At 45.1% G+C, this 26,165-nt stretch overlaps 2 protein-coding genes across 6 annotated transcripts; one reads left to right on the top strand and one right to left on the bottom strand.

Annotated features, from left to right (window-relative positions):
* Positions 1-2,265: 2,265 nt before the first annotated feature.
* Positions 2,266-10,619, bottom strand: MGME1 (mitochondrial genome maintenance exonuclease 1). Of its 4 annotated transcripts, none has more exons than XM_013194947.3 (6): positions 10,322-10,619; positions 9,306-9,489; positions 5,929-6,530; positions 4,528-4,750; positions 3,958-4,090; positions 2,266-2,593 (listed from the first exon to the last, which is right to left on the bottom strand). In XM_013194947.3, exons 3-6 carry the CDS (start codon positions 6,464-6,466, stop codon positions 2,450-2,452), a joined length of 1,038 nt encoding a protein of 345 aa, XP_013050401.1. In that variant the 5' UTR covers positions 6,467-6,530; positions 9,306-9,489; positions 10,322-10,619; the 3' UTR covers positions 2,266-2,449. The 4 variants fall into 4 exon arrangements, with proteins under 4 accessions (XP_013050401.1, XP_013050398.1, XP_013050403.1 ...); XM_013194944.3 differs by having other exon boundaries at positions 10,354-10,619; XM_013194949.3 differs by lacking the exon at positions 10,322-10,619 and adding an exon at positions 10,079-10,209.
* A 43-nt stretch (positions 10,620-10,662) lies between these two features.
* Positions 10,663-25,838, top strand: SNX5 (sorting nexin 5). Of its 2 annotated transcripts, XM_048078899.2 has the most exons (13): positions 10,663-10,794; positions 17,408-17,512; positions 18,006-18,116; positions 18,690-18,811; positions 19,168-19,291; positions 19,920-20,015; positions 20,881-20,986; positions 21,072-21,147; positions 21,978-22,017; positions 22,106-22,192; positions 23,257-23,416; positions 24,163-24,248; positions 25,274-25,838. In XM_048078899.2, exons 1-13 carry the CDS (start codon positions 10,762-10,764, stop codon positions 25,319-25,321), a joined length of 1,194 nt encoding a protein of 397 aa, XP_047934856.2. In that variant the 5' UTR covers positions 10,663-10,761; the 3' UTR covers positions 25,322-25,838. The 2 variants fall into 2 exon arrangements, with proteins under 2 accessions (XP_047934856.2, XP_013050397.1); XM_013194943.3 differs by lacking the exon at positions 10,663-10,794 and having other exon boundaries at positions 17,983-18,116.
* Positions 25,839-26,165: the final 327 nt, after the last annotated feature.

The raw sequence follows: 26,165 nt of genomic DNA, 5'->3' as shown, positions 1-26,165 counted from the left end.
TTGTAGGACACGGTGCTTTTGATTTCTCTCCAATATGCCAAACTATGTCTCTGGTGAAGGAACCAGACACGTTGAGGTGGGTCCTCTGTGTGGCTTCAAAGAAAGCACTCGGGGCAGCAGAACAAAGCAGTACGTAACAGAAAGTAGCAGAATCAAAACTGCTCTGGCTGGAGAGGAAAGCTCCAACAAGGCTGACACTACAGCTGCAGTAACTGCCCCCATCACCTGCTGTCTGCAGAAGACAGATACTCCCCGGAGCAGACGCCTTGGGCACATCAGTTTGACAGTCAGACAAGTTGGTTCAAACTGGTGACAAAGTGGGTTTCAGTTTGCATGGGACTGGCAACGGCTTGTCACGGGACAAAACTGGCAACAGCTTCTTCAGAACTGTTTGAGAGCTCACAGGGGGATGCCCGAGGCAGACGGGCTTCCGGAAGTGCTAGGCACGAGTAACTTCTACCAATACTCTCTTTGAAGACTGCCTACCTCCTCCTGGCTCTCTGACGTTACAGGCTCGTCCAAGACTTAAGGATAGTTTTACAATCTGACATTGTCTGAGGAAGGCTGCCAACTTCAGTAGCAGAAGGCTTTTGTTACACAGATGACCACAGGTGAAGCCAACAGGTGCCTGTGCTGCCCAGGCTCCAGGCTTGTCCTCGCTCAGCAGGAGGCAGGATGAGGATGAAAACTTACACAGCCCAGAGGCACCCCGTGGCTGTACGTGTGATGCGCTGAGGGAGGATGCAGTCCCATCCCAGTGCTGCCCGGCTGTTCCATACTCCCTTGATTTACCCAAGCCCAACCAACACATGGAGTCCAGAACATTTTATCACCTCCTGCTTCTGCCCAAGACAACTCCTCGCCTGTTTATGCCCACCTTCTTTGCACCTACAGAGCCACCTTTCACAGAAAATTGACTGTGTTCGGTGATGTTGGCCTACCCACTTGCTAAAATTCTGTGATGTGGGGATGTACTCGCCAAACAGGTACAACTTCTGAGCACGCACACAGCTTTGTTGTAACGGGCCATCTCTGAACCTAGCTCCTCAGTCTCCACGTTTGTCTCTTTAGTTAGAAATCTAATTAACCACACTGTCACCAGACCAGTGTTTGAATAAGCAAGTACCAGTACAGCTAAAGGTTTTCTGCACAGGTTTCCACAGGGCAGTACTCTAGAGGAGCTGAGGACTAAACACTACACAGGCTCGGGTTTCTTCAGCAGCAAGCTCGCCTGTTGCTTGTTTAGATATGGCTCTGGCTGATTTTCTTGAAGTTTAGGGGTTGGGCTTATTTTTATATGCAATCTTGAGTGGTATTATGAAAACTCATACCTACAATTCAGAGAAAAAGTGGATGAGGAAAAAAGCTTTCCAGGCATGCAACGCACAAAGCATTGTCACCTGACATCATCAGGGCTCATTCTGTGTCTGTGAATTTAATTTTATGAAACAAGCTTCAGAAGTAACGCTTCTGTTTTAGAACATTTATTCACAAACTTATTTGAAAACAAATAAACAAGAACAACTCAAAAAAAGAAAAAAAAAGCAGCTCTTTGTCCCCCAGAAGGCCCAGCTTCAAAGTCACAAGTCTGTGACTGTTACAAGGAAGTGTACTTGCACTGGCAAACGCTACAACCTGACACTGGAGGTAGTTCCATATGGGGGGGCTCCTTGTCCCCGCAGACCCACAGCGAAGTCAGAAGAGCCCTAGAGAGTCGCAGACCCGGCCTGTAGAGCCCACTGTAAGGTCACAACCTAGGGCACAAAGCCCATTTACACTTCCCTATTTCTTTTACGTGTGCTACGCAGCCCGTTAAGAAATCTGCAGGAGGGTTTACCAAAAGCAGTCAAAACTTCCCACCTTTCAGAACGCTTGCTGGAAATTAAGTGTAACAGTTCTGCCCCTCTGTTTCCTAAGCCACTTCTGTTATACAATCAACTTTTACTCAGTATTTTAAACAAGCACTTATGAGAGCTTGGTTGTAATTCATCGAGCAGTTTTTCCAATTGTTTCTGTAAGAAAAAATACAAATAGTAACAGACCTGTTAATAGATATCTTTGAAATGGGCAAGAACTGAGCTGGCTGAAACCCAGTCTACTGCATTCATTCGTTGTTTACATTTCTCTCAGCACAGACAACGCAGATGTTGTTTTGCTTTAGTTTACCCATTCCATTTTCAGAGTCTCAGCTCTGCAACAGCTTTTTCTCAAAAAAGAAAAAAGAATAATTCAACTGACTGAAGTCTCCTACAACTTAGACAAATATGCATTCCCCGTTCTGATTTTTCTTTCCTTTTTTTTCTAAGGGGAAAAATGATAATAAGAAATTAGCTCAAGTTACTAAAAAAAGAATATTACAGTATTTAAAAAAAGATTTTTTTTTTTTTTTAAAAAAGGATTTGTGCCTTGGATCTGTGCTCAGACCACTTGCCTTGACCACTTGTATAGCTTAGTTTGGGTCAGTTTTGTCCATGTATTCCTCGAGGCGCAGAAGCCACTTATTCCAGTACTGTGAGCACAGGTCTGGATCCATGAAATGCGGATGTGCGGGGCAACCGTTCTTATAGGCAACCACTATGAGTCCACAACTGACCTGCAATTAAAAACAGGAGGCTGTTAGAAATGGAACATTTACACGCAGCTTCAGTCAGCAGTTTTAGAGACCAAGCCTGACTGCAAAATGTCAGCTTACACATACATATCACAGACTCAAAGAACAGCTGAGGTGGGAAGAGACCTCCGCAGGCCAGCTGGTCCAACCCTCTGCTCGAGCGGGGACACCCAGAGCAGGGTGCCCAGGACCACGTCCAGGTGGTTTTGAAGATCTCCAAGGAGGGAGATTCCACAACCTCTGGGCAGCCTGCGTCAGTGCTCCATCACCTGCACAGTAACAAAGTGCTCCTTCATATCTTAAATAAGAAATATTTAGTTTATAAGAAATATCTGAAGTGAGAAATGAGGAAAAAAAAACAGCAATAATTCACCATAAGATACTTGGAGACTAACATTCAAATGTGGAGAGTCCAGAGCTCTGACTGACCTGGGTGAAAACTGGAGGACTCAAACTCTGAATATCAATTTTTTAGGGTCCACTTATACCTTCCAGATGCTGGTAAAATTCCCAGCGACTGATGAGGTTTTGCCTGGGGCCATATGATCAGACTGACGCCATTCTCCAGCATCACTCTGAGTGGGAACGCTTACTTAGGCCTGTTCGGAAATATTTAATACTTGACAAACAGCTCTAATCCAAACACCGAGCAACCAACAGGGGCAAAGAGAAAGTGGTGGAGTCAGAAGGCTGACGGCAGAATCCTTGAGTTACTGCCTGTACTGCATTCTAAGGATCATGTTTGTTAAGCACTTCGGATCAGTAAACCGATCTCTGTAATATCCTAGAAAGTCCTTTGCAGAACCCATGAATTACCCTGCTCTCTTCTGCTTTACATTTTCCCCCCTTCAAGGCTTTGCATTGAAATAACAATCCTTCAGGCCAAGCAGGCCTGGCTAGATTGCCTGTGGAGTCTAGGAAGCAACACGTGACGTGAGCAATGCGCTCCCACCCCATTTCCCTGTTTGCATGGTCTTTTGCTTCACTTCCTCTCCTCCCGCTTCCTACTCCTGACACAAACCAAAAACGTACAGAACTAGGCACTGGGGACTGGCCAAACGTCAAGTAACTGGGATTTCACCTGACCTCCTGGGACACTGAGCATCCATCCCTGAACAGGGATTCCCTTAAAACCAGGGACAAGATACCACTGACAAGCAATGGCAGCATGATAAGCAAGAGTAGTGGAATTATTTTACAGTACAGCTTTATGTCAGCTAAACCTGATCTAAGCCCGGGCTGCTTTGTTATAAATCCTACCAACAGTTCCATCACGGCCAGCAGGTGCTGGAGGCAGTAAGGGGGGAGAAATGAAAGTAACAGGGGCAGGTAGCAGGCCTGCTGACCTGGAAGTCGTAATTGGCATCGTGATTTATGGCTCCAACATATGCTGCAACCTGCAGTGGGTTGTCAAAAGTACTCTTCAGAGACGGCTTCAGTTTCTCTGATGTCTTCCAGTCAATCACACATAACTGGCCTCTGCGTAAGACAACAAGAAAGGACAACATTTTAGCTTAAATTCAGTCACAGCAGGAAATCAGACGTGGCACAGCAAAGTCAGGGGTATCACTCAGCCCATTTCAACCCGAAGTCCTGTTGCTCGTCATCACTTCCAGTCTAAGGAAGTCTCCCCCATACTGGTAGCTTAGATCCAGAAATTCAAGGTGCAGTAATACCTGCTGCATGCAGCTCCTGCAAACTGCTGAGGATCACCTAACCCTGCCCTGCTCAGTCAGGTCTCCTCCACAAGGAACAGCAGCGCTTCTGTCAGCGGGCTCACCTCTGAGTTCATCCACTTCACCCCCTCTCAGAGATCTTCCCAGCTTCCCCTCAACAGCTCACCAAGGCGGCTGCTCCAGCCTCCCACGTGCCACAGAGCACCAGTTATCGGGTCTCTCAGAGAACCAGGACCTCACCGATACTTAGCCACGCAGTCTACCAGGCCCAGATACTGAAGAGTTTCATGCTGAACTGCGCTTTCCAGAACTTTGACTTCACTGATATCTTTTAAGACATGTTGCACGCTTGTTAAGTAGCCAGAAATAGCAGTGTCTTCTCCCTGCTCCTTAGTTGCCAAGTCTTCAGGTAAAAACATAGATTCCAAAGCTGCATGGAAGAGCTCTCCTTGGAGGAAAAGATCTAAGAAAGATGCGATATTTTAGACACTACTCATGATACACGATGGACTTGTATATTAGACATTACACAACAAACCCTTACATCAGACGGTTTTTGTACTGAAAACTTAAGGATGTGGGGAGAAGGGAATGAGATAGAAAAATAACTTGTGTCAACAGTGAAATTATCTCTCTTACATTAATGCTTACTTTACTCTTTTTTTTCTAATTCTGCAGAAAAAAATACGAGCTTTAATTTACTGTTTATTAAAAGGTATTGTTTTACTGTGTATTAAAAATGTGAATTTCTGTGAGTGAAAAAAATATCATTCCAGGCTTCTGGCTGCATTTGCTTCTTCTGCTGTATAGGTTCATTTGAATTGAACAAATCTGAAATGGGTTGGCATAGCTCTTAGGAGCAAGCGCTTATCTCAAAAACAATTCAAAAACAATTTTAAACAGCTATATAAGGTTGTGTCAGTTCTTCGTACTAAGCTTATTCAGTCAAGCACTTTGTAGCTCAAAAAGAGCATAAACAAAGGATATTCAGTTTTCCAAAGCATAATTGTTCATGTAAGGAGCACTAGGATATTTATCAATCTCGCTGCAAGAGCCTACCTATTGCTCCCCAGGTCTCCCCAAATCCTCTTCAGTCGCACAGCTTGGGGGAGGTACCTTATGAAATGAAAACCTCTAAAACCTCTGAACTTCACAGAAGGGGCTGGCTGTACTCTATGTACTGAATGGTTACTGAAGAACTTCAGCATATTTGGCAGGACCTGTTTTTTAAACGCTCAAGATGACACAATTTCAGAATGCTCATTCCCACCTGTTACAAAGTGCCTTTGGATCTGCAGGCAGGCTCAGTAAAATCTGCTGGAAAATATTTGTAAACAGATACTAGCACATAGAGAAATAGCGGAGAGGCAGGTAGGATAGGACAAAGAGTGTCTACAGTCTAGTTCTAGTTTCCCCACTCATTTCTGAATCAGTTTTAGCAGTCCTAGAACAAAGATTAGAGCTTGTATTCATCGAGAACAGGTGCCCTCATAATATGCTCTTCCCCCCTGAAATGGAAACAATGAACTTTCAAAACACTCGACTTCTAGAGCTGGATAATGCAGCTCTGGTAACGTGTCCCAGACGACTACTCAGACCATTGCTCCCACTTCATCATCATCACACTGTGCTAAGACTTACTTTTAGTATACTCTGCAAAACCATCCTTCCCGAGTTCCAGTATCATTTTCTGCTTCCATCTTTCTAGGTAAAAGGCTTGCTGCGGAGGGATGGTCTGTTGAAGGATACGGGTAACACTGGGTATTTTTGTTTTTTGTAAAGCAATTTTCATGGGAAGGCTGGAATCGCTGTCAAGAAGTGGAGCTCTCTTGTTGGGGTTTATGAGAGGAACCCAGTTCTTGGGAGTGTTCGTTTCAGCTTCATTTGGAGGGGCGTGTTTAAGTGGTTGTCCATATAACAAACCGTCTTCTTCAAGTATTGTCTCTGGTGTTTGGGCGCTGGCTTTGTAAGACGTAACAGAATAGACCAAGCTTTTGTATTTTTCTTGATCAACTTGTTCATAACCGTTCACTTTTTTCTTTTTGCTATAAAGACAAGCAGAGGTAGCCAGACACATGTATGGGAACTGCTTTTTGCAATACCGCAGTTGAAAAATCATTTCCAGTCTCTCGGGTTTCCTGGACAGTAGCTGTAGGAAATTCATTCTGACAAGAAGCATTTGTGAGTCGTTACAGCTCTCTTCCTTTTGTTAGGAGTGGTCTGTAGGATACCAAAATCTGCCCCTGGAGAAAAATAAATCAGTTATTTTCAGAGTCATAAAACACCATCAACCATTTTGTCCTTTGCCAAATAAAGAACTACTACGGTCATAAAGTGCCTTCATACACTTTATACCACCAAAATTTAGATAAACAATACAATAACAAAAAACCTGTAACTAATGAAAGAGGAAACGATCCTGAGAAGAACCAGCGCTGGCTGGCAGAATCTGAAACAGCAACCACAAAGATGCCGCAAGTAGCAAAAACTGCAGAAGATGCTCTTACAGCAACAGTATCAGAACCGTCAGGAAAGGAAACACAAACTGATCTGTAACAAACCACCCCCAAAAGTAAGAGAGGGGAATAAGAAACAAACAAACAAAAAACCCTTTGTAGAGGAGAATGAAGCAAACCCATTGACATGAGATAGTAAATGCGATTAAGTTCACAGCGCATGCTGAAATTGGGAGTCTTGAGACTGCGAAAGCCGGAGAGAAATCAGACACGCTGCAAGTACCTTCAGACGTAAATAAATGTTTTAAAAACCAGAGTAAAACAAAAATTATTCTTCCAAAAGAAGTTTCAACCATAGTTACGTTCCAAGACACTTAGGAAGTTTTAAAACAAACCCAGTATACCATAATTCTTGCTCATGGCATAGCTTTCAAAACTATTTTATAACTCCAATGCTAAGTCCCATGGAAGTCTACGAACACGGCTAAAACAAACACGTGAACCGTGGCATTTAAATCAACGCTAAATAACTGCAGAATTGAGGCCTTTTCTCCTACTGAAAGTTATCTGCTTACCACTACAAAGTTCCCTTCCATCCACCCTCTGCAAAAGAATACACACAACACACGTCGCCAGTCAACATCAGCATTTTGCTTTGGACAATACTTTTAACAGTACTCTTTTTTTTTTCCTTTCCCCCCCCACACTTCTTACACAGCACTTCATACACTGCCCAAAATGTAGGCAGCACAGAAGACAAATACGTGATAGGAGGAGTTATTTCGCATGGACAGATCCTGAACTCACGCAGAACTGCAGGGACACCAGAGTGTGGGTGCAGGCATCTGTCACACACAACAACTTGCAAAGTGGGGCGATACCAGCTGCAGCTGTTTAGATCAAGGAACCTTGTAACAAAAGGGTGAGACCTTGGATTCTGGTTCCATAAATATTGTTCTTCGCTTGCGAAGGACAAAACCTGCCAGCTGTAGAAGTTTAATCAGCAACAGGCAGATACACCGCATTGTTTCTTTACCGGCTTTACACTTTTCACACTGACTTTGTAAAGCTTGGGCAAATAATAACTGATCTAACAAAAAGCGTACATAAAACATCAACGGTGCAAACCGACAGCATGCAACCTCTGCAAAATTAACCTGTCAAAAGCAGACAATTTCAACCATTTTATTGCCATGAAAGCGTGCAAGTTTTGCCAAAAAATAGAGCAACCTGTTTTAGACAGGTTACACTACAGTGAGAAATTGGATTGTCCACGTTCTGTAACTTCTGCCCTGCTTTATTTCATGGATGTCTGAGGAAGCTTTACAAAGTTGAGTGAAATATATCCAAATTCTCTACTACCTCTTATTTTTATTCAGTGTCAAGGAACTGTTTCTACAATTTGCTAGAAATTTGTAAGAGCTTAAGAAGGTACTTTTAAAGAAGTACACATCTGTCTGAATTTTTCAGTCCTTCTTGGGTTTTCAGCCAGTGTATTTTGTATGGCCTCATTTTTACTACTAATCATTCTAACGCATTTCTTTTTAAGAAGCTCTCTATGTTTTTCTTTTTAACTATCAAAAAGTAGCTCACTTCTGCAAAGCTGCTACGCCAAAATTTGCAACAACTCATTCTTCTAAGAAGATGATCACATTTTTAATAGATCTGTGATCTTGAAATTGGTTACCTGTCAGAATCTGCCACTTGCTGAAAAAGAAGTAATGAACTATATTAGCACATTACATCAGGTTTCACTTTGCTGCGGGTGGTAACAAGAAATAGTAAAAGCTGCAGAAGAATACCTAAGACTCAAACCTTAATACCATAAGCAAGTTTTTTCACAGTATTTTTTCCATCATAAAGAGCAGGGCACAAAAATTAATCTCTTCTCTTTCTGGGGTTTGCCCCCTAAATAAGGTTACTGAAGCTGTAGTTTAAACTAAATAGGAAAACAAAACAAAACAAACAACCCTTACTCAAATGCAATACTATCCAAGCTTGCAGTTTCTCAGGCCATTGTTTGACAGCCTTTACAATCTTACAAGTGCATTAATCAGAACAGAATAAACACTGGGTCAATGACTGGGTATTTGTTAAGCTAGCCAGAACACAAAAGAAATAGCTTATGCTGGCTTTGTGTCAGTGGCAGCAGGCAAGATGATACCTGATCAAGCATATAGCTCACTTGTAGTAAACTGCCCCCTCAATAATTTTTAAGGAGTAACCTTATACCAGACCAGTGCTTTAAATCAGAGGGCCATGAGAATGCTCAGTATTACAAGCACTAAAGCTGATTTACTGTAACACTCGTGCAGCGTTTCAGTAATGTCTAGTATGAATTTTAAATTTACAGCCTATTTTGTTCTGGAGTAATAGGTCTGGAAATATTTGTGCACAGTATGAAGTGAACAACAGAGAAAGGAGAAGTTTGTCTGCTGCTGTGCTGTTCTACAAAGATGTTCTAGGACCATTCAGAAATAAAGAACGCTTGTACTTAACATACTAAAGAATCACACACGTTGTTCAGTTAATCACAGTGACATTTCTGTACAAAGAACTTACATTTACAAGAAAGCAATGGGTCTGCGGAGGCCTGGATTTGCTCTTGCACAGACAGAGCAGAATTTGATGGATATTTCTCTCAGGGGAAGCGTCTCCCTTCTCCCTCAAACCGTTGGTGCTGGTAGAATTGTTTCAAGTACCGTGCGATGAGCCAGACTGCAGACTTGAACCAAAATAAAATAACCTGAAAAAACACAAAAAGAAGAACTTTTTTTTAACTTCCCCAAGCTAGTTGGCTTTGCAGCTCCAACATCAACGGCACCAACATAACTGATGAAGTTTTTCCAGGATACGAACGAGTAGCCTATGTGTGAGGCACAGAAAGGATCGCTTCAGTGTTCACAGCCACCAAAACACTGCTGCAGCCCTGGTTTCAGACAGCACCCAGTACAGCTTTCTCTTCACTCACCAATCAGGCAAACAAAAGCACTAGCTCACTTCAGAGATGCTACGAAAGGACACTACTAAACAGGCTTACGGACCCGTTATCCTGCGTACCTCATTTGAGTACACGGAAACCACTTACGAAGGCGTAATTTTAAGTTAATATCACAGGCTTTCGCCTGATAAGAAGTAGCATTACTAGTTGATGTAGAGAGGCAACAACTTTTTTTATTTATTTTTTCAACAGAAAAGCAACAGTAAGCTATGTTTTTCATCAGAATAACCACTTTTTTTTTTTTTTAGTAGTATTTTAATAACGCGAGGCTCCGAGAGCTCTGTAAACTTTAGGACCTTGCACAGTTGCTCGTTCCCCATCTCCCTCTGTCCACCTTGCTACTCGTTGCCCTGCCGCAGGTTATAGATAGCCATCCCCCATTCGGGAAGCGAAGAGCGTGAGGAGAAAAAGGCGCTTGCCTAATTTAAGAAAGAATGGCAAAAAGGCTCAGCTCGGCAGCCCAGCTTCCAGCACAAGCCCGTACCGGAGGGAAAGGAGCCCCCCAGCAGGCAGCAACCCCCCTGCGTTGCCCCAAATCCTCTCACAGAGCCGCCCCCCAACACAGCCGCCCCCCCACCGTCGGGACGCCCCCTCGGGGGGCGCCGGTACCTCAGGGCCGCGCTGCCCGCCCGGCCGCACACGTGCGGCAGCGACACCGCACACACCGCGCATGTGCCGGCGCCCCGCTGCCTCTCGGGATTTGTAGTTCTGCACCCCCCGTGCGTGTGGGGGGGGCTAAAGCCCCTAAAAACCGTTGAAACAGGATTTCTTCCCTTCTCTAGGTTTTATCCTTTTCATTTAAAGGGCTCCCAGAATGTTTAAAAGCGAAGGGAAAATAAAAAAAGCGCTGCCATCTTGGATGAAGGCGAAGCGGCGCCCTGCCCTCACTCAAGATGGCCGCCTCCTCGCGCGGGCCGCCGGGAGGGGGGGGGCGGTGGCGGTGATGGCGGCGTGAGGCGGCTCCGCCCCGGGCTATATGAGGCGCGGCGGGGCGGGGGGCGGGAGGCTGCTGGCGACATGGCTCTGCTCCGGGAGGACGCGCAGAGCAAGGTGAGGGCTGCCCGGCTCCTGCCCCGGGGGTGCCGAGGCTCGGAGGGCGAGGTCTGGCAGCGGGGAGCCGCCTGGCATGGCGCTGTGCCCGCCGGGGGGCGGCTTGTGCCGTGCGGTGCTGGGGGCGTGAGGGCTGTCTTCTCGTCCGTGCTTCCCCCAGCCCATGGGGGATGCCTCGGGAGGAGCTGAGCGGAGTTGAGCGTCTTGTCCTGCAGATATTTGCTTTGGATTGCGAATTAGTCGGTGCTCCTGCCTCCTGATCCGCACGGAACTTAGCAATGGGCAAAATACCCGTGCTCCCACCTTTTTCTGCTCTGCATTAAACTTAGCAACGAGTAAAATATCTCTCACTTAAGAATAGCGAGTGGAAAAGCCTCTGTGGGCTTGGATCTGCGGGTGGGGAGGTGAAATACCAGCTGTCTTGCAGCACCTCGTGCCTTTGGTCCTGTGCCTTCCTGCCTTGGTAGGCAGCAATCCTGGGGGAAGGGGGAAATGTGCCTGCCGAGGGTCCAGTAGCTTTTTAACCCCAGCAGAAATTGGCCAAAGATTAACCAGGTTTGTCAGGTAGTGGGGCCGCACTAGGATTCTGGCTGCTGGGGGGAGGATAGAAGTGCTGCTATCTTGTCTGTTCCTGTTTACTTAAGGAAATGGCAACACGAAGCTGGTATGTGGCCCGTAGATAAAAACCTCTCTGTCTATAAAGGAAACTTAACAAGGTATTAACCTTGAGTAGGAATCGTTGGGAAGCATAAACTAAAAGCTGACCCTGAGTTGGCAAAGCAGGAGACAGTCAGGATATGTGGGAAGAAGAAGGGAGGGTGGGATAAAGGGGATTGGAAGCGCCGTGGGAAAGGCAGTATAATGGGGAGGAAAACGCTCTTCAGAAAGTGAAGTAGTGGGATTGCCAAGCTAAGCTTGTGTGAATGTACCGGTGTTTCGTAATGTCACTGTTTTGATAGCTTAAGTGCAGACCTGAGCTTTCTGAATACCGGTCTAGATCAAAACGGTGACAGTGGGTATTGTAGCAGCTCTTCCTTAAAAAAAAAAAAAAGTCAGTGGAAAATGAAATGTTATGTTGTGGTCGGGGTCCTGCTGTTATCGCTTCCGAACAGCAGTTCTCAGTGCCAGACAACTTCTTCTGGGTGCTCTGGGAAGAATGAGACCTATCAGGTCTTGCTTATGCTCCACAAGAGAACTGCTGCACGGGAGCAAAAGCTCATACAGAGATGAACTGCTAGCAAGGTGAAAGCTACTGAACAGGAATAATGTACTACCCAGGACATAAACCTCTGTAAAGCTGGCCCAGCAGCCTGGACTAATGGTAAAATTTCAGATCCATGGGAGTTGAAGAATGTATGGTGGGGCTGTATTGCGCAGTTCCTTCTGCCAGCTCTGGCCTCGCTGCAGGAGGCCACTAAAACATTCTTGTAAGTGCTGAACACGGCTTAGGGGCTTGCTTCTGTTGCACAGTTTCCATCTTAGCTGGGCATACTTCATGTTACAGATGAAATATGGGCTGGAAGTGCTGTGCTGTGCAGGCAGATTGCTGCGGCGGGGCGGATTTGGCCTGCGCTGCCAAAGCTGCTGCTTGACTCCTCGAGAGCTGTGGGAGTGGAGGGAGGGGTGGGGGTGTCCTGGGTGCTGCTAGCTGGAATAAGGGGAACTAGAGGCTTTCGCTTGGAATATGGGATCCTTGAATGCTGCCAGCCCCGTCCCTCTGTAGGTGTGTGACCGCTTGCTTTCTGCAGAGTGAAGCTGAAATCCCTGTGGCAGGAGAGCGGAGTCATCAGGCCTGCTTGTTGCACAACCGGTAGCAACAGGTGCTATGGCTGTAGACCCTGCCTCCTGCTTGCTTGGCAGGCACCACGCTTGGTGAGGAACTTAGAGGGCTAGACTAAGCTGCTATTTGTCTCAGAACAAAGACTAAGAGGGCATAATCAAACCATTGCATCCCTGGAGCTCTGCTGTCCAAAATGACCAAATTGGGGGTCTGCTATAGCATGAGTAGTGATGTGAGGAGTGCATGTGAGAAGGCTGGTTCGGTTTTCCTGGTGATGTGTAATTTGTTCTACTTTAGGACTGTTTCAACTAAATATCAGAGAGCTAACAGCAGGTCTGTCACGAAGGCTCCAAAATCGAAGCTTTTCATCTACTGTACTAGCTCCTTGCTGCTGCAGGTGTGCAGGGTACTTTCAGACATATTTTTACTATCTTGATTAAAGGGAAACTTAAGTTACTTGTGCTGAATATGACTGAAACATAATTCTAGCAACTAATGCCTGTGAAATGTGCTGTCCAGATACTCGGAAAGGCTGCTGGTTAGCTTCTGGGTGTTGAAATGAGGTGCTCTGGAACTGAAAGGTCTGTATAAACTTCCAGAAAGCATCATGATCTTCTAGTGCTCTCTAGAGAGCACTTACGCTGGTTTAATTAGACTGCTCTCTAAAAACTAATGGATGCTGGGTAGTGGCAGATGTAATTACTGCTGACGTCTTGTTTGTGGCTGTTTGAGTGGCAGCAGGGAGGCGATCAGCAAAAGGATGCTCGGTTATGAGGTAGCTGACAATATGCAGAAAGCTCTGATGTGTAAACTCCTGTTGAAGGGGTTTCCTTTCTCCTTCTAGGAGCCCAGTTACGTTGGAAACCCCTGGATTAATCGGGTTTTGAGAATGAATACGGGTTCTTACGTCACTAGTGGTTGGATGCTGTGTCACAGCTGCTTGCACCGGCAGATTCTTTTCTTAGAATGGAGAAGTAACACGGTCATCTAAAAATGATGCTAAAACTGCAAGGAATGTAACTTCAAAAGCAGCAGCTCAGGCCGCCCCACAGCCCTGGGCAGCCTCTGTGGCCAAGGATATTTCCTTCCACTGGGTGCTTGCAGGCATGAAGGTGCGTGCTGCATTGAGGGAAGCCTGGGCAGAAACTTGTTCATCAAGTTGAAGTCTGAGGAGCTGATGGTCGGTGCTGGATTGTATTTAGGTGGTCTGACTTCTTTTTTTTTATTGTCTTTAAGCAATGGAAATAAACAACTGTTGTAAAACTCTGCCTGGATCGGTTGGAGTAGTGCTCTCCCTGCTGTCTCTTCGCTTGGGCTTCTTGATGAGGCGATTATCGCAGTGCCCTAGGTAGTGCCATGACATCTGGGTTGTGTCCTGGAGCTGGAAGCAATCGATATGATGACTCTGTTGTTCTGGAGAGCTCTGCTTGATGTCCTGCTCTAATTCCTGGGTCAGGCTAAGTAGGAGTCACGGTGGACAGTCTGAACAGGGAGGAGTTTTTTTTTTTTTTCCCTGAATCCTCAAGAAAGCCAAAGGATCCCAATGCAAGTCACTAAAGAGGCATGAGCTGAGAATTTGAAAGCATCAGAGCAGCTGCAACAGCTGCTGTGGTTGTTGCAAACCAGAAGCCTCCAGAACCTTTCTGAGGAAGGGAAACGAGAGGTGAAAGTGGGGGCACTGCACTGGGCTTGGGGAAGTGCTCAGGTTTCTAACACAACCTGCCTGTCTCCCTGGTAGGGGCGGCCATCCTTGGCACCTCCCTGCTGTACGTGAGGCACGCTGTCACCTCTGCTGAGCTGTGGATGTGGCTGAATACGGGGAGCTCAGCTGGGGTGGCTTCCTGGGAAGACCCTGGGCTGCGTGTCTGCTGCCCTACAGGATCCAGCTCGGGGCCTGCAGATGAAAGAAGGCTTGGCAAGGCCTCCGTGTGACTGTAAGCGAGTTGTTTCTCATTCCTGCGTGTAGGGTGGGTGTAGAAGGAATGGAGTAAAGCATCCTGGAGGATGAGCTGCTGGTGCAGAGCATCTGCTTGGGGTGCTCCCCGGGTGAGTGCCTTGTGGAGCTGGGACCAGAAACAGGGCTTCTTGCTCCCGGTTCAGTGGGGAAATGCTGCTCCAGCGCTTCCTGTGGGGGAACAAAGCCCTCTGCCCCGAGGTTGGGCAATGTGAATGCTCTCTTTGTAGTATGAGCCTTTCTGCCGTGGTTGTGTAATCCAAAAGGTCCCTGGCCTGGAGTTAGGAGCCTGCAGTGACCTTCACAGGAGGAGAGTAGACCAGTGGTTTTCTGGTCCTCAGTTTCGTATTACTGAAGGGCCTGAGGCTAAGACTCCGTAGGGGCAGAGTTGATAATCCTATGCTCTTTTCCAAAAGTGATATGCTTGATGTTTCAGCCTGCAGTGGTCAATAAGCATAAGCTGGGCCATGTACGTTCACAGCAGATGTAATGGCACACAAACTGCTTTGACCTGACGAAGCAGTACCACCTCATGTCCATGCGCCCCCACCTCCTGTGCAGGCCGCTACTCGGCACGGAGGGGTGTGAGGACAGCATCTCATCATGGGTTACTTTCTCTGCAGCACTTAACAAGAAAGCTCACAACTTCAGGAATGGATGATTTGTGTAATCCTTCCCGTAGTTTAGCTGATGGGAAGCAGTTTCCTTTGGCTTATCGTACTTTTCCCAGACTCAGCAGTTTGTATTGTTAGCTCTGCTGATCCTGTTTGGACAGTGAAGATAAGTAAGCAGGATGCAAAACACCGAGTAGAAGGGTCTGCATCTCATACTTTGGCTGCTAGCACGGTCTGGCTATCGTAGCAGGACGTGCTCTGTAAGCTCAGTGCCCTCCCTAACCCCAGCAAACGGCTGGGATGCAGCAGGTAGGAATCTTGATGTGGCCAGAGGGATGGAGGCTGTGGTGGCCGGGGTATCCCTCGCTCAGGCATGAGGAGCCGAGCCTAACAGGAACCCCTGGTGACAGCCAGAGCCAGCCAGCAGCAGGCTGGGTGGAGGCAAAAGCTGCCCTACAGAGGTCCCTTCCGACCTCAGCCATCCCGTGAGAGGCTCTGCAGCCTGATGGCTGGGTCCTCTGCAGGCTGGCAGAGAGGCTTCCTGCCTGCCGCTCTGGATTGCAGCTCACAGATGGCCGGAGCAGGGGGAGGGAGCCGCCGAAGCTTTTTGGAAGTGACACCTCACCTTAAAAAGGGCAACCTCTCAACAGCTCTTACGCAGCTTTACGGGAGCTTAAAGTGGCATCCGAGCCATCTGTAACGCGAGGGGGTTGCTCAGATGCTGTCTGGGCTGCCGTCAGATGCCCGTGCGCTTGGCGCTGGGTCTGGTGCTTGGCTGGTGGTACCGGCAGGCTCCTGCCTGGTGGCCTCCGTTGGCTAGCGTGCTGTGGTGTGGCAAAACAGCATCGGTCCCATCCCGGCTCTCTGCCTTTCTTTCCTTGTAACATGCTTAAAATTTTCCCTAAAGGACAGCCTTGGGATTTGGCCCAGCTCTGACAGCTGCTCTTCAGCGCGCTTCCCCTGTTGTGATCCCTGGCAGTTTCTCCCTTGTCGAGAAAATAAGAGTGATGTGTTAGTGCTGAAGGAAGAGCCTCTGGAAAGACGAGTCCCGTGGCAGAGGAAGGCACCATATCGTGGTAGGCTGGGCTCCTTGAAGAAATAAGTCCCCTCCTGCTAAGGAAGGCGCTGGCTCTATTTAAGGCCCCTCTTTGAATCACTGAAGGTAAACCTGGTCTCTGTTGAAGCTGGTATGCTCTGGGGCCTCCCCCAGTTTACTTGGGGCACATCCTCACAGCGTGCTCTGAAACCTCTCCCTGGCTGCTCTGAGTAGAAGCAAATGGCGTTAAAACGTTGCCAGGCCCAAAACCGTGTCTAGGGAAGATAAGACCTGAATTTAGCAGAGGGAAAGAGGCTCGTGGCTACAAGCATAAATAGCTTTTGTAAAGCAAAGTTCAGGTATCGTTGAATCTGGTTCTTATTCTAGCTTATTGGGGCTTTTCTTTTAAAAAAATGTGTGCATTCTAGCAGCAATTAATAACATGATGCCAGGTATCTTGAGAGTAAGTTTATGCAGATGTGGTGTTAGCGCCCCGGTGTTCTTGGGTTTTGGTCCTGTTTTTGGCAAGCAGTTGGACCTTAGACTCATACGGGAGTCTAAAGAGTCTTTGTGCAGCTGCTCCCCTTTTCCCCCAAGGTCAGGGAGAAGACAGCCTTTGCAGCTGCCAGCAGCTACTGGAGGTGGTGCCTGCCGTCCTTCTGGGAGGTGGGAATGGTACAGTGACCGGTCTGTGCCCGGGGAGGAAGCACCAGCCTATGGCTTGCACTTCACGATAGATAAAATCACTTAATTCTTCTTGTGCCAGACTGAAGCAGCTGTCTGATGTAAGGATGAGGAAACAGATCACAAGACTAGGCTATTAAGCCTGGGATGATGAAGAGAAAACTATTAGGGTTGTTACTCTCTTCAAAATGGTATTATAGGCTTTGGCTTGTTGTGCTCCAAGTAAAGAAGCTGGAGGAGTGCTGGAAGGGGAATGCTTCTTCCTAGAAATATTCCACAAATACCTTTACTGTGATCTCTAACAATTGGTTCTGCAGACTTTAAGCTGCAAGCCTTTAAGCCTTTTTTTTCTTTCATGTGTTTGGAAGGGAAGGCTTGTGGCAGTGATGTGCAGCTTGTGTCAAGGCTGTCATACTCCTTCATGTGTACTCTCCGGGAGGCAGCAGTCCAGTGCAAAACGGTTTTTGTTGGCAATGATGGCCAGTCTAGCTTCACTAAGTCTGCTTGATGCTTGACCAGGGCTTGTTCTGTGAATTCTGTTACAGCTGAGGTCTGTGTCTGTAGACCTGAATGTTGATCCTTCTCTCCAAATTGATATACCGGATGCCCTGAGTGAAAAGGACAGAGTGAAGTTCACGGTACATACTAAGGTAAGGAGATCATGGGGTAGTTAATGGACTTCGTAAATATGATGCAAATACTGTTTGTAATACACATACCTGCAGGGATGGGCTTGGCGATGAGGAAAATCTCATTAGATGGAGTTTTTCCACTTAGAGGTGGCCTGAGGCTAAAAAGGCAGAAACTTTAAATTTCCTAAGTCTTGAATGCTCCATTTAGAGACAAGGTAACTGATATGCTAGGTTGGCTTTCCTAAGAAACTGCAGTTTGTGATCAGAAGGCTGGGGGTGGGGAAGCCAGCCACTGTGAAACTTCACAAAATAAACTGTATTAATGCTGCTCTGCAGCAGTGCCTGTTCTTTAAATAGTGTCCTTAGTAGTAAGACTCACTCGAGTGCCAGCTCAGCTAAAAGAGTAGGCGAGGCTCTTACTAGGCAAAATAGCTTCCTTTGGAAGTAGACAGAACTGTTTCTAAAAGCACTAATTTACAAAACAGTAGGGCTTCTATATCTTCTCTTCCAGACTACGCTGCCAGCTTTTCAAAGCTCTGAGTTTTCAGTTACAAGGCAGCATGAAGACTTTGTGTGGCTGCATGATACGCTCACTGAAACTGAGGAATATGCCGGACTCATTGTAAGTACTTCCTGAAAATGCGATTCTGAACAAAATACTACGGTGATTTAATATGGAAACTAGTAAAGACACGAAGTTTGCTTTACCATTGTTGTTAGTGTTTCGTGACGCGGGTATTCCCTATGCTTGCTTCTGCTTTAATTACCAAACAACTTGAGTGTTACGGCTCTACTGTTAAATTTCTGTATAGTTTGGCTGGGAGCAGGAAAACAGCTATACCCTCTGTGAGTCCTCAACCCCGTCCTGGTACTGACATCTGCCTGAAAATGACACAGTGGGCTGCTCTGTTAAATAGTATCTTTGGTCAGGATTATTCAGCTGCCACAGGAGCTGCTGGCTAGTGGGTGGAGAGTAGAGGCTATTCCTCTTGGAATGGCCCCTGTGCTTCAGGGGTACCACAGGGCTGGGAGGGGCAATCAAGGACCTAGACATCAACTTGCCTGTAGGCTTCCTGGGTCCAGAACCTTCCTGGCTTGGTATGACCATATGAAAGAGCCTCTCTACAGAAGACGAGAAGTAATTTTGGGAAACTTATGCTTGCTATCATCTATCGTTAACCAATTCCTTGCCTAGATACCTCCAGCACCTTCAAAGCCGGACTTTGATGGTCCCAGAGAGAAGATGCAGAAACTAGGAGAAGGAGAAGTGTCTATGACGAAAGAGGAGTTTGCCAAAATGAAGCAAGAACTGGAAGCGTAAGTAGAATGAGTCTGCTACTGAAGGCTGAATGTAAATAAGTCTCCTGGGAGAGCAACATATTTGTTGGTTACTGATGTTGAGTGTGACTATTCTGGAGAGTGTCTGCTGCTGCCTGATATTCTGTAAAATCACTGGAACTGGGGAGTTGTCAAAAGCTTTTCTCAAACTGGAAAACTTCCTCAATAAAAAGACTGAAAATGGCTTCTCTATGAAAATGGCTTCTCTATCACTCTGTAGAGAAGCTCTATCACTACTTCAGGAACACACTGAGTATTTTTCCTGGAAAAACAAAGCAATTATTTGTGCAATGAAGTGGGTAGTACAGAAGGGATCTGTGTTTTTTTCCTTTCAGTGAATACCTTGCTGTCTTCAAGAAGACTGTATCATCACATGAGATCTTCCTTCAGCGGATTTCTTCTCACCCTGTGCTCAGCAAAGATCGCAATTTTCATGTTTTCCTGGAGTATGACCAGGATGTAAGTCGCTTTTTTCTTTCCATGTGAGGCAAGGTGTTACACGTGCTATCCCTCTTTTGTGCAGTTAGACTGCTATGTAAACCTACACACAGTGTCAGCGAGCAGATACTGCCTGTACTTCTGTGAGATGATTAAAAGGCGAAGACCTGTCTTTAGACCTTCTGCCATAAGTCTCATAGCATTGCTTAATCCTGCTCAAGTTGGTTAGGAAGCCAATTTGATGTGTCCTGGGATCTTAGGAACAAGTATGGTTCAGGTGTGCCTTTGCTGTCGTGTATGCCTCATGGTCCTTAAAATGGAAGAATGGAAGTGTTGAAGTTAGTATTACATCTGTTTTGTTGCCTCATTATCAGTGGTGGATGCTGATCCAGGAAATGTAAGGAGAAACTGAGATGTTCCTGGGAATGGGGAAAATCTCTGGCACAGACCAGTTGAACTTCTAGTAAAGCCATTTGTTCCGTGAACCATCCATTGTACAGCTTAGAGGGGTGGTTATGGAGAGCTTGCAAATCAGGCTGCTTTATCATATGCTAGATACAAATTATATTACTGCTCTGCAAATGTTTAAAATGGTCACTTTTTCCCCCCTGTGGATGACTTTGAAGCTGTCTTGGTCTCTCTCTTCTAGCTGAGTGTTCGGAGGAAAAACACAAAAGAGATGTTTGGTGGCTTTTTGAAGAGTGTGGTAAAGAGTGCTGATGAAGTTCTCTTCTCTGGAGTCAAGGTAAGGTAGCTGGTTTTCCTCCTGTTCACCTTACTCTTGATTGCTTCTTGCTTCCTTCTTCAGGGAAGTTGGTTATCTGCTTTAGGCTTGATGTGTGTGAGGCTTGGAGCTGCTATGCTAACCTCACAACTTAGAACAGCAGTGTGGAGTAGCCTATATTAATTTTGACTACTTTCTTAAAAAAAATAAAAGGACATTGAGGCTATAGACTGTTTAAAAATTTGAGAGTATGTTTCAAGTATCTGATGTGCAAGAGTTGCCTGAACATGTGATACTGGTGGGGAGGAAGGAATTATACCTTCAGCAAATATATTTTTGGCTACTTCAGGGTCTGAACAAACGTGATTTACATGTTTTTGCTTGTACTAGTTAAGATCAAATACCAAAGACTCCTGTAAATGGTCCAGCTTCAGCTTTTCTACCATGTTGCCATGGAAGTTCTTCCTAATAGACTTGCTGTCTGAAAAGCAATGTCATAAAACATTACAGTACGTGTGTCTTGTATGGATGTGAAACAGGCTTGTAAACTGCTTAATGTTTAGCTACTGTGCAGTGGCGGGCCCAGGAAACAAAATTCCAACGGCTAGTAGCCTTGAGGGCTCTCTGATAACTTACTGGTTACTTCAGACAGCCTGCAGCACTGAATAGTTGAGTGTCAAATCCATCTTCACTTCACTGTGAAGAAGAAACTTAACAAATGGTTTGGAAATCCTCAGGGTTTTTTTGTGAACTCTGCTTTTCAATAGTGAGTGACAAGCATAATCTTCAGGTGGCTAAAGTTCTTTGTTTGGACCCTTCCCTAAACAGGGAAGAGCCTGTGTTCTGTGGTAAAGTAACTGACTTAACAGGTTATACTCTCTTTCAGGAAGTAGATGACTTTTTTGAGCAAGAGAAGACTTTTCTTGTAAACTACTACAACAGAATCAAGGATGCATGTGCAAAAGCAGATAAGATGACAAGATCTCATAAAAGTGAATCTTTTCAAAGACCTTTCTAAAGACCTGCAGTCTTGCTGAGTGATTTTTGTAGCCTGAAAGCCTTGTCTTGTTCTTGCAGATGTTGCAGACGACTATATTTATACTTCAGCTTGCTTGAACAGCCTGGCATTAGAAGAACCTACAGTTATCAAAAAGTAAGCAACACTAACTATTCGTGAACATTCAGAGTCCAGGTATTCTATGTTTTCAGAAAATTAAGGGGAATAAGTCATAGCTGGTTTGGCTTTCTTGAATTGCATACAAGTGGCATTGAAACTCTTTCCTTTGATGTTCCTGGTGTGACATTTCTAAAACTGTCAATTGCATTGGACTCTCAGACTAGCTGACCTCTTGCCAGTTGTGCAGTAGAGCTGAATTGTACTGCTCATCAAAGCTCCTTCTAAGTAGAAGTCTCCCTGAGCGTTATTCAGGTCACAAACTTCTGGAGAAAAAGAAGTTTGTGAAAGTTAAGGGGTTATGCATCTGTTTTCTAATGTGCTGTTAAATACATCTGTAGCTTATACTAGGCCTGTATTATCTTCTGGACCTGGGAGGTTCCAAAATAGTTTTTTTCCAACTTATGGAAACCTGGTCATTTTAAGAGGTAAATAGTTTTTAATAACTTTGCTATTAATTCACTGAAACCTTGTTAATACAGTTAACAGCTGAATAAACAAAATGATCCATCAGTCTTGGGGGAGTAGCAGTGGGGAAATTCTCTACAATATCTTCATGCTGCTTATTGTTGCTCATCTTAATGGTGTCCAACTGCTTATCTCTACTGGTCTGTTAGGCTGGAATCCAGCACCTCTTGCATTAAACTTCTTGTTTAGGACTGTGCCTAGACCTCCTTTCAAAGCTCTTGTCTGGATATGTGTGTAGGAACAAACTCTAGCCTTCAGCTTCTTGGTTTCATGCTAATTGATTCTGGCATTTATCACACCAAAATATCTAACATTTACTTGCAATTTTCTTCTTCCCCAAGGTATCTCTTGAAAGTTGCTGAGCTCTTTGAGAAACTCAGGGTAAGAGAAGTTTTGGAAAAAAAAAAAATCTGTTAATGTGGATGATGCTGTGTCCTGTTACATACAAACTATATAATCTCTTCTGCAGAAAGTGGAGAGTAGAGTTTCATCAGATGAAGACTTAAAGCTCTCTGAACTGTTGAGATACTACATGCTCAATATAGAAGCTGCTAAGGTGAGGAATTTTTTTTGAAGGTCTATTTTATTATGGGGATTGTGACCCACTTTTATTTGTGCTTGGAGAAGACAGCAAGGTGGACCCTTGCCTTGCTTAAGAAATCTGGTACTTCTGAATGACAGCAGAATATGGAAGCCATGTATTGGCTAGCTGTGGTCCAGTCCCTTGCTGGACTAAGGGTACAGATCTCTGACCAGTTCCTCTTCGGCACGTAGAGGAAAAGAACTCATTGGATTCCTGCAAGTTAGAGCCAAACGAGTTTCCAGTTCTGGCACATCCATTGTGTGAGTTCTCGTGACACATACTGATGACTACAGCACTTGAAATCATTAAGTAAATCCCTAATTAGTCCTTTTACGTGGACACGTGATAACGTGAAAGTGCCTGGAGTTTGGAATTCTATCAGTCCTGCCTGGTAGATTGATGTGACTGCAAAACACTTGCCAGTAACAAATATTCTAACAAACATTTGGTTTGGCAAGGGCATGACTATGCTGAGAAATGGTATCTGGGTGTATTCTGACAGGCCTCTCCTTCCAGTGCCATCTCCAATGTCACATACCCTGGGGCATTCAGTACAAGCTCTGTGTGATGTACTGCTCTAAGTATTAGGACTATTCTGCTAGATTAGAAAGGAGTTGGCACTGAGACGTGCTGCTGCTTATGTCTAGGTTAGTATAGTGCTTCAGTCAAATTGCCAAATCTCCAAGGAATGAAATATACTGTATGCCCTGCTGGAAGCAGACTGAGGGAATTCAGAAAGTGCTATTACTGCTTGGTGGGAAGGCCCACCTTATAGAAGGATGAAACTACTTTAAGGGAAGAAGTGATGTCTACAATAGCCCTCAAACTTCATTGATTAAGGCACAAGTGACTGTCCTGAACATGTGTTGTACTGGTGAAAGGCTTTTGTTGCTGTGCTAAGAATGCAGCAGGTTATAACAGCTTCTTAGAGAAAGCATAATCTGGTGCTGAAAGAAGTGAAATCTCCTGCTAAAGTATTTGTACCCTCAGTTTGGGCAATAGTCTTAAGGATTTGCATTATTCCTGTCTACTTTCAGGATCTTCTGTATAGACGTACAAGGGCTCTCGTCAATTATGAAAATTCGAACAAAGCTCTAGACAAAGCCAGGCTAAAGAGCAAGGATGTCAGGCTGGCAGAGGAACATCAACAGGACTGCTGTCAGAAGTTTGAAAAGATTTCAGAATCTGCAAAACAAGGTAAAACAGGCTTTGCTGTATTTCTCCTGAAGGGAGACTCTAATGCGGCCCAGGTCTCCTTCTGACCTTCAGCAACTGAAGTCTCCTGAAGGCTGTCCTGAAACAAGTAGCCCATACATACCAGGGACAGTGTAAATGCCTGTAAAAAATGATGCAACTCAATCGTTTGAAGAATGATTGCCTGAAGCTGGTCAACGTCAGTACTGGACCAATCTCAAGTATAAGCCCCCACTTGCTTTCTAGACTGAACTCTTGTTCTCAGGCTCCATCTGAATATAACAACTCAGGCTTCTGATTTTCTCCAATAGAACTGTGCAAATAGGCTTTTCAGCTGTCCTGGGACAGAGCAGTGCCTGATACCGAGTCTCACACTGTTTCTTAGTTGGATGTCTTTGGCCAATATAAAATAGAGACATACCTTCATGGTGCACACTGCTGCTCCCTTCCTGTTCCCAGTGTTCAAGTGCTCCAGTTTCTTGCAGAACTTGTGTGGCCTACTCCTGTTTCATTTGTCTTCCTATAAAACCTCTCCGTCTTAACAGAGAAATAGCCATCTTGTCTACTAAGATAGCAGTATTGTGTGATGGAATGAATCTTCTGGCTAGAAATAAGACTAAACTCTCGAATCTTTTTGTGGTCAAATGCTGTAACAAGAGCTGTATACTATGAAACAAAGGGCACTACTGAAACTTCAGTCACTACTCTGTACGCCTGTCTTATCGGTGCTTATTCTTTCTTCCCTACAGAACTGATGAGCTTCAAACAGAAGAGAATAGCAGCCTTCCGCAAAAACTTAATTGAAATGGCAGAACTGGAAATAAAACATGCAAAGGTGTGCTCTTTGGAATTTGACATATGTAACTTGAAGAAAGTGACTAATGTTTAACTTAGAGGACTTGCTGGGTTTTCTTTAAGGCTAGGAAGTCTAAAATGGAATTGGCAGGCCCTCTAACTGAGATATGAAGAGGGGAAGAGAAAGGAATTGAAGGTTTGTAGGTGTTGTGCATACACTGAACAAGTGCTGGCAGTCTTACCTGTCTCATACAGTCAGTTTTCAGCCTGTCACTCCTAGGACACTGGCCTATTGTACTGTAAATAAGAAGTCTGTTTTGCAGGTAGTAGGCAATATCGTCTCACTTAACTTTCTGCGATGCCTGCAGATGCCTCATCTTAGGGAGTTTCTCCACTAGATTCAGGAGGGGGTCAGCTACTGTACAGACAAGTGCTGTGAGAGCATGTTCTGCAGCCTGTCATCTAGCTGTCAACCCTTCTTAACTAGCTTATTAATGAAGGGAGACACTGGCTTGCAGGTCTGTCATGAGGCCTCTGCCAAGGTGTGCTGAGCGTGCTTGAAGTAGGATAGGGAGACCACACTGTGTATTGTCAGCTTAATCTAGGAAAGTATATACTGGTTGCTCTGTATGTGGGGTCTGCTAACTTAGCAAAGTGGGAAGCCTCAGGAAGAGGTAACCTCAGCCTCTCTGAGGAAGAAGAATCTGATTTTCTACTTCCTGATTGCCCTGAACTTCATCACAGGTAGCTGCTTCAGTGCAGTGCTTGAACGTGACACAAGAAAGGCTCAGTTTGGCCCACTTAAGTTTATTGCTTTCCTAGTCTCCTGCTCCTCTCTTCCTTCCCACAAAGTCACAGTTGCAGGCCTGCAGGGAGGGGCAGATTTCAGACTGATCTGTTTGACACACTGCCTGAATGCTTGTTCCTGCAATATAATCTCTTTAGCACTGTGACAATCTACAAAATCCTGGGGTGGACCTACTATTCTGAAAGCTCCTGCATTGTGGAAAGCAGGATTTAAACAATCAGTCATATTCATCTGAAACTAATTCTCTTCCTTTCCAGAACAATGTGTCTCTCCTGCAAAGCTGTATTGACTTGTTCAAGAACTAAGGCGCCTTATTCTGAAAATGTGAAGAAAAAAAAGCATCAGTTGCACTCAATGGCCAAGGGGAACTTATTGGCTTGATTTCATTAGCTTAAAATAAATATTGTCACTGAGATTATGACTAATACCTAAATATATTGATAGTGATGCATTGAGTTGGTATAAATGAGAGCCGAAATGCGTATGAATTGTCTGGATGTAGCTAACATCCTGTTGGCTGATAACTCAAAATGAGTCAAATGTAAGAAATCAATTTGATGTTGACTGACTCTTCATCTAGCAGAAAATGTTTTCTGAGAAGAACTTTTTGTTTCAGCATCATAAAGTGATCTGTCATCATAGCCCTGATATATTTGAAACTTGCAAGTGGGAATGACTTGTGTAGTAATTTTATAAAGTAAATATCTTAACATTCCACTTCCCAGACAGATTTCTACTACAGTATATTTTGAATTTCTATAAACACATTCAGTATTTGTACACTTGGATGATACAGCAAATAAAGATGTCTGATAAAAACAAGCTGTTGCGCTATGGCAAGACTGTCATTTTACATCCCACACAAACAGGCTTCAAGTACAGAATTACCACATTACTCATCACCTGGAGCTCTTCATTGAGAGCACTAGAGCTTACATATATTTGACTTGGTAGGATTGCTTTCAGAATGGGTGTTGACGTGAAATGTGGGGACTTCGGGTCATGCTGCTGTTTGAGTAGCTCTCAAACTTTTAATTCCTCTATGCTACACACCAGGGAAACTAAACCTTTCTAGAGCAGAACCATGTCTAGATGGCTTGGACTCCTTCAGGCTACATTACAGTACTTCATGCTTATCCATCTTGATAC

Source organism: Anser cygnoides, chromosome 3, assembly GCF_040182565.1.
Source record: "Anser cygnoides isolate HZ-2024a breed goose chromosome 3, Taihu_goose_T2T_genome, whole genome shotgun sequence".
NCBI lineage: Eukaryota > Metazoa > Chordata > Aves > Anseriformes > Anatidae > Anser > Anser cygnoides.
The sequence above is the reverse complement of the archived record's forward strand: the minus strand, read 5'-3'. Positions and strand labels throughout refer to the sequence as shown.

What these genes read in the sequence shown, in the direction of transcription:
- MGME1 (XM_013194947.3), bottom strand. Translation starts at nt 6,466, where the DNA reads ATGCTTCTTGTCAGAATGAATTTCCTACAGCTACTGTCCAGGAAACCC. An exon ending in TTTTGCAGAGTATACTAAAA is followed by an intron (nt 4,751 to 5,928) that starts GTAAGTCTTAGC and finishes CATCTTTCTTAG; the next exon opens with ATCTTTTCCTCCAAGGAGAG. An exon ending in GACTGCGTGGCTAAGTATCG is followed by an intron (nt 4,091 to 4,527) that starts GTGAGGTCCTGG and finishes TGTCTTACGCAG; the next exon opens with AGGCCAGTTATGTGTGATTG.
- SNX5 (XM_048078899.2), top strand. Translation starts at nt 10,762, where the DNA reads ATGGCTCTGCTCCGGGAGGACGCGCAGAGCAAG. An exon ending in TTCTCTTCTCTGGAGTCAAG is followed by an intron (nt 20,016 to 20,880) that starts GTAAGGTAGCTG and finishes ACTCTCTTTCAG; the next exon opens with GAAGTAGATGACTTTTTTGA. An exon ending in AGCTCTTTGAGAAACTCAGG is followed by an intron (nt 22,018 to 22,105) that starts GTAAGAGAAGTT and finishes TCTCTTCTGCAG; the next exon opens with AAAGTGGAGAGTAGAGTTTC.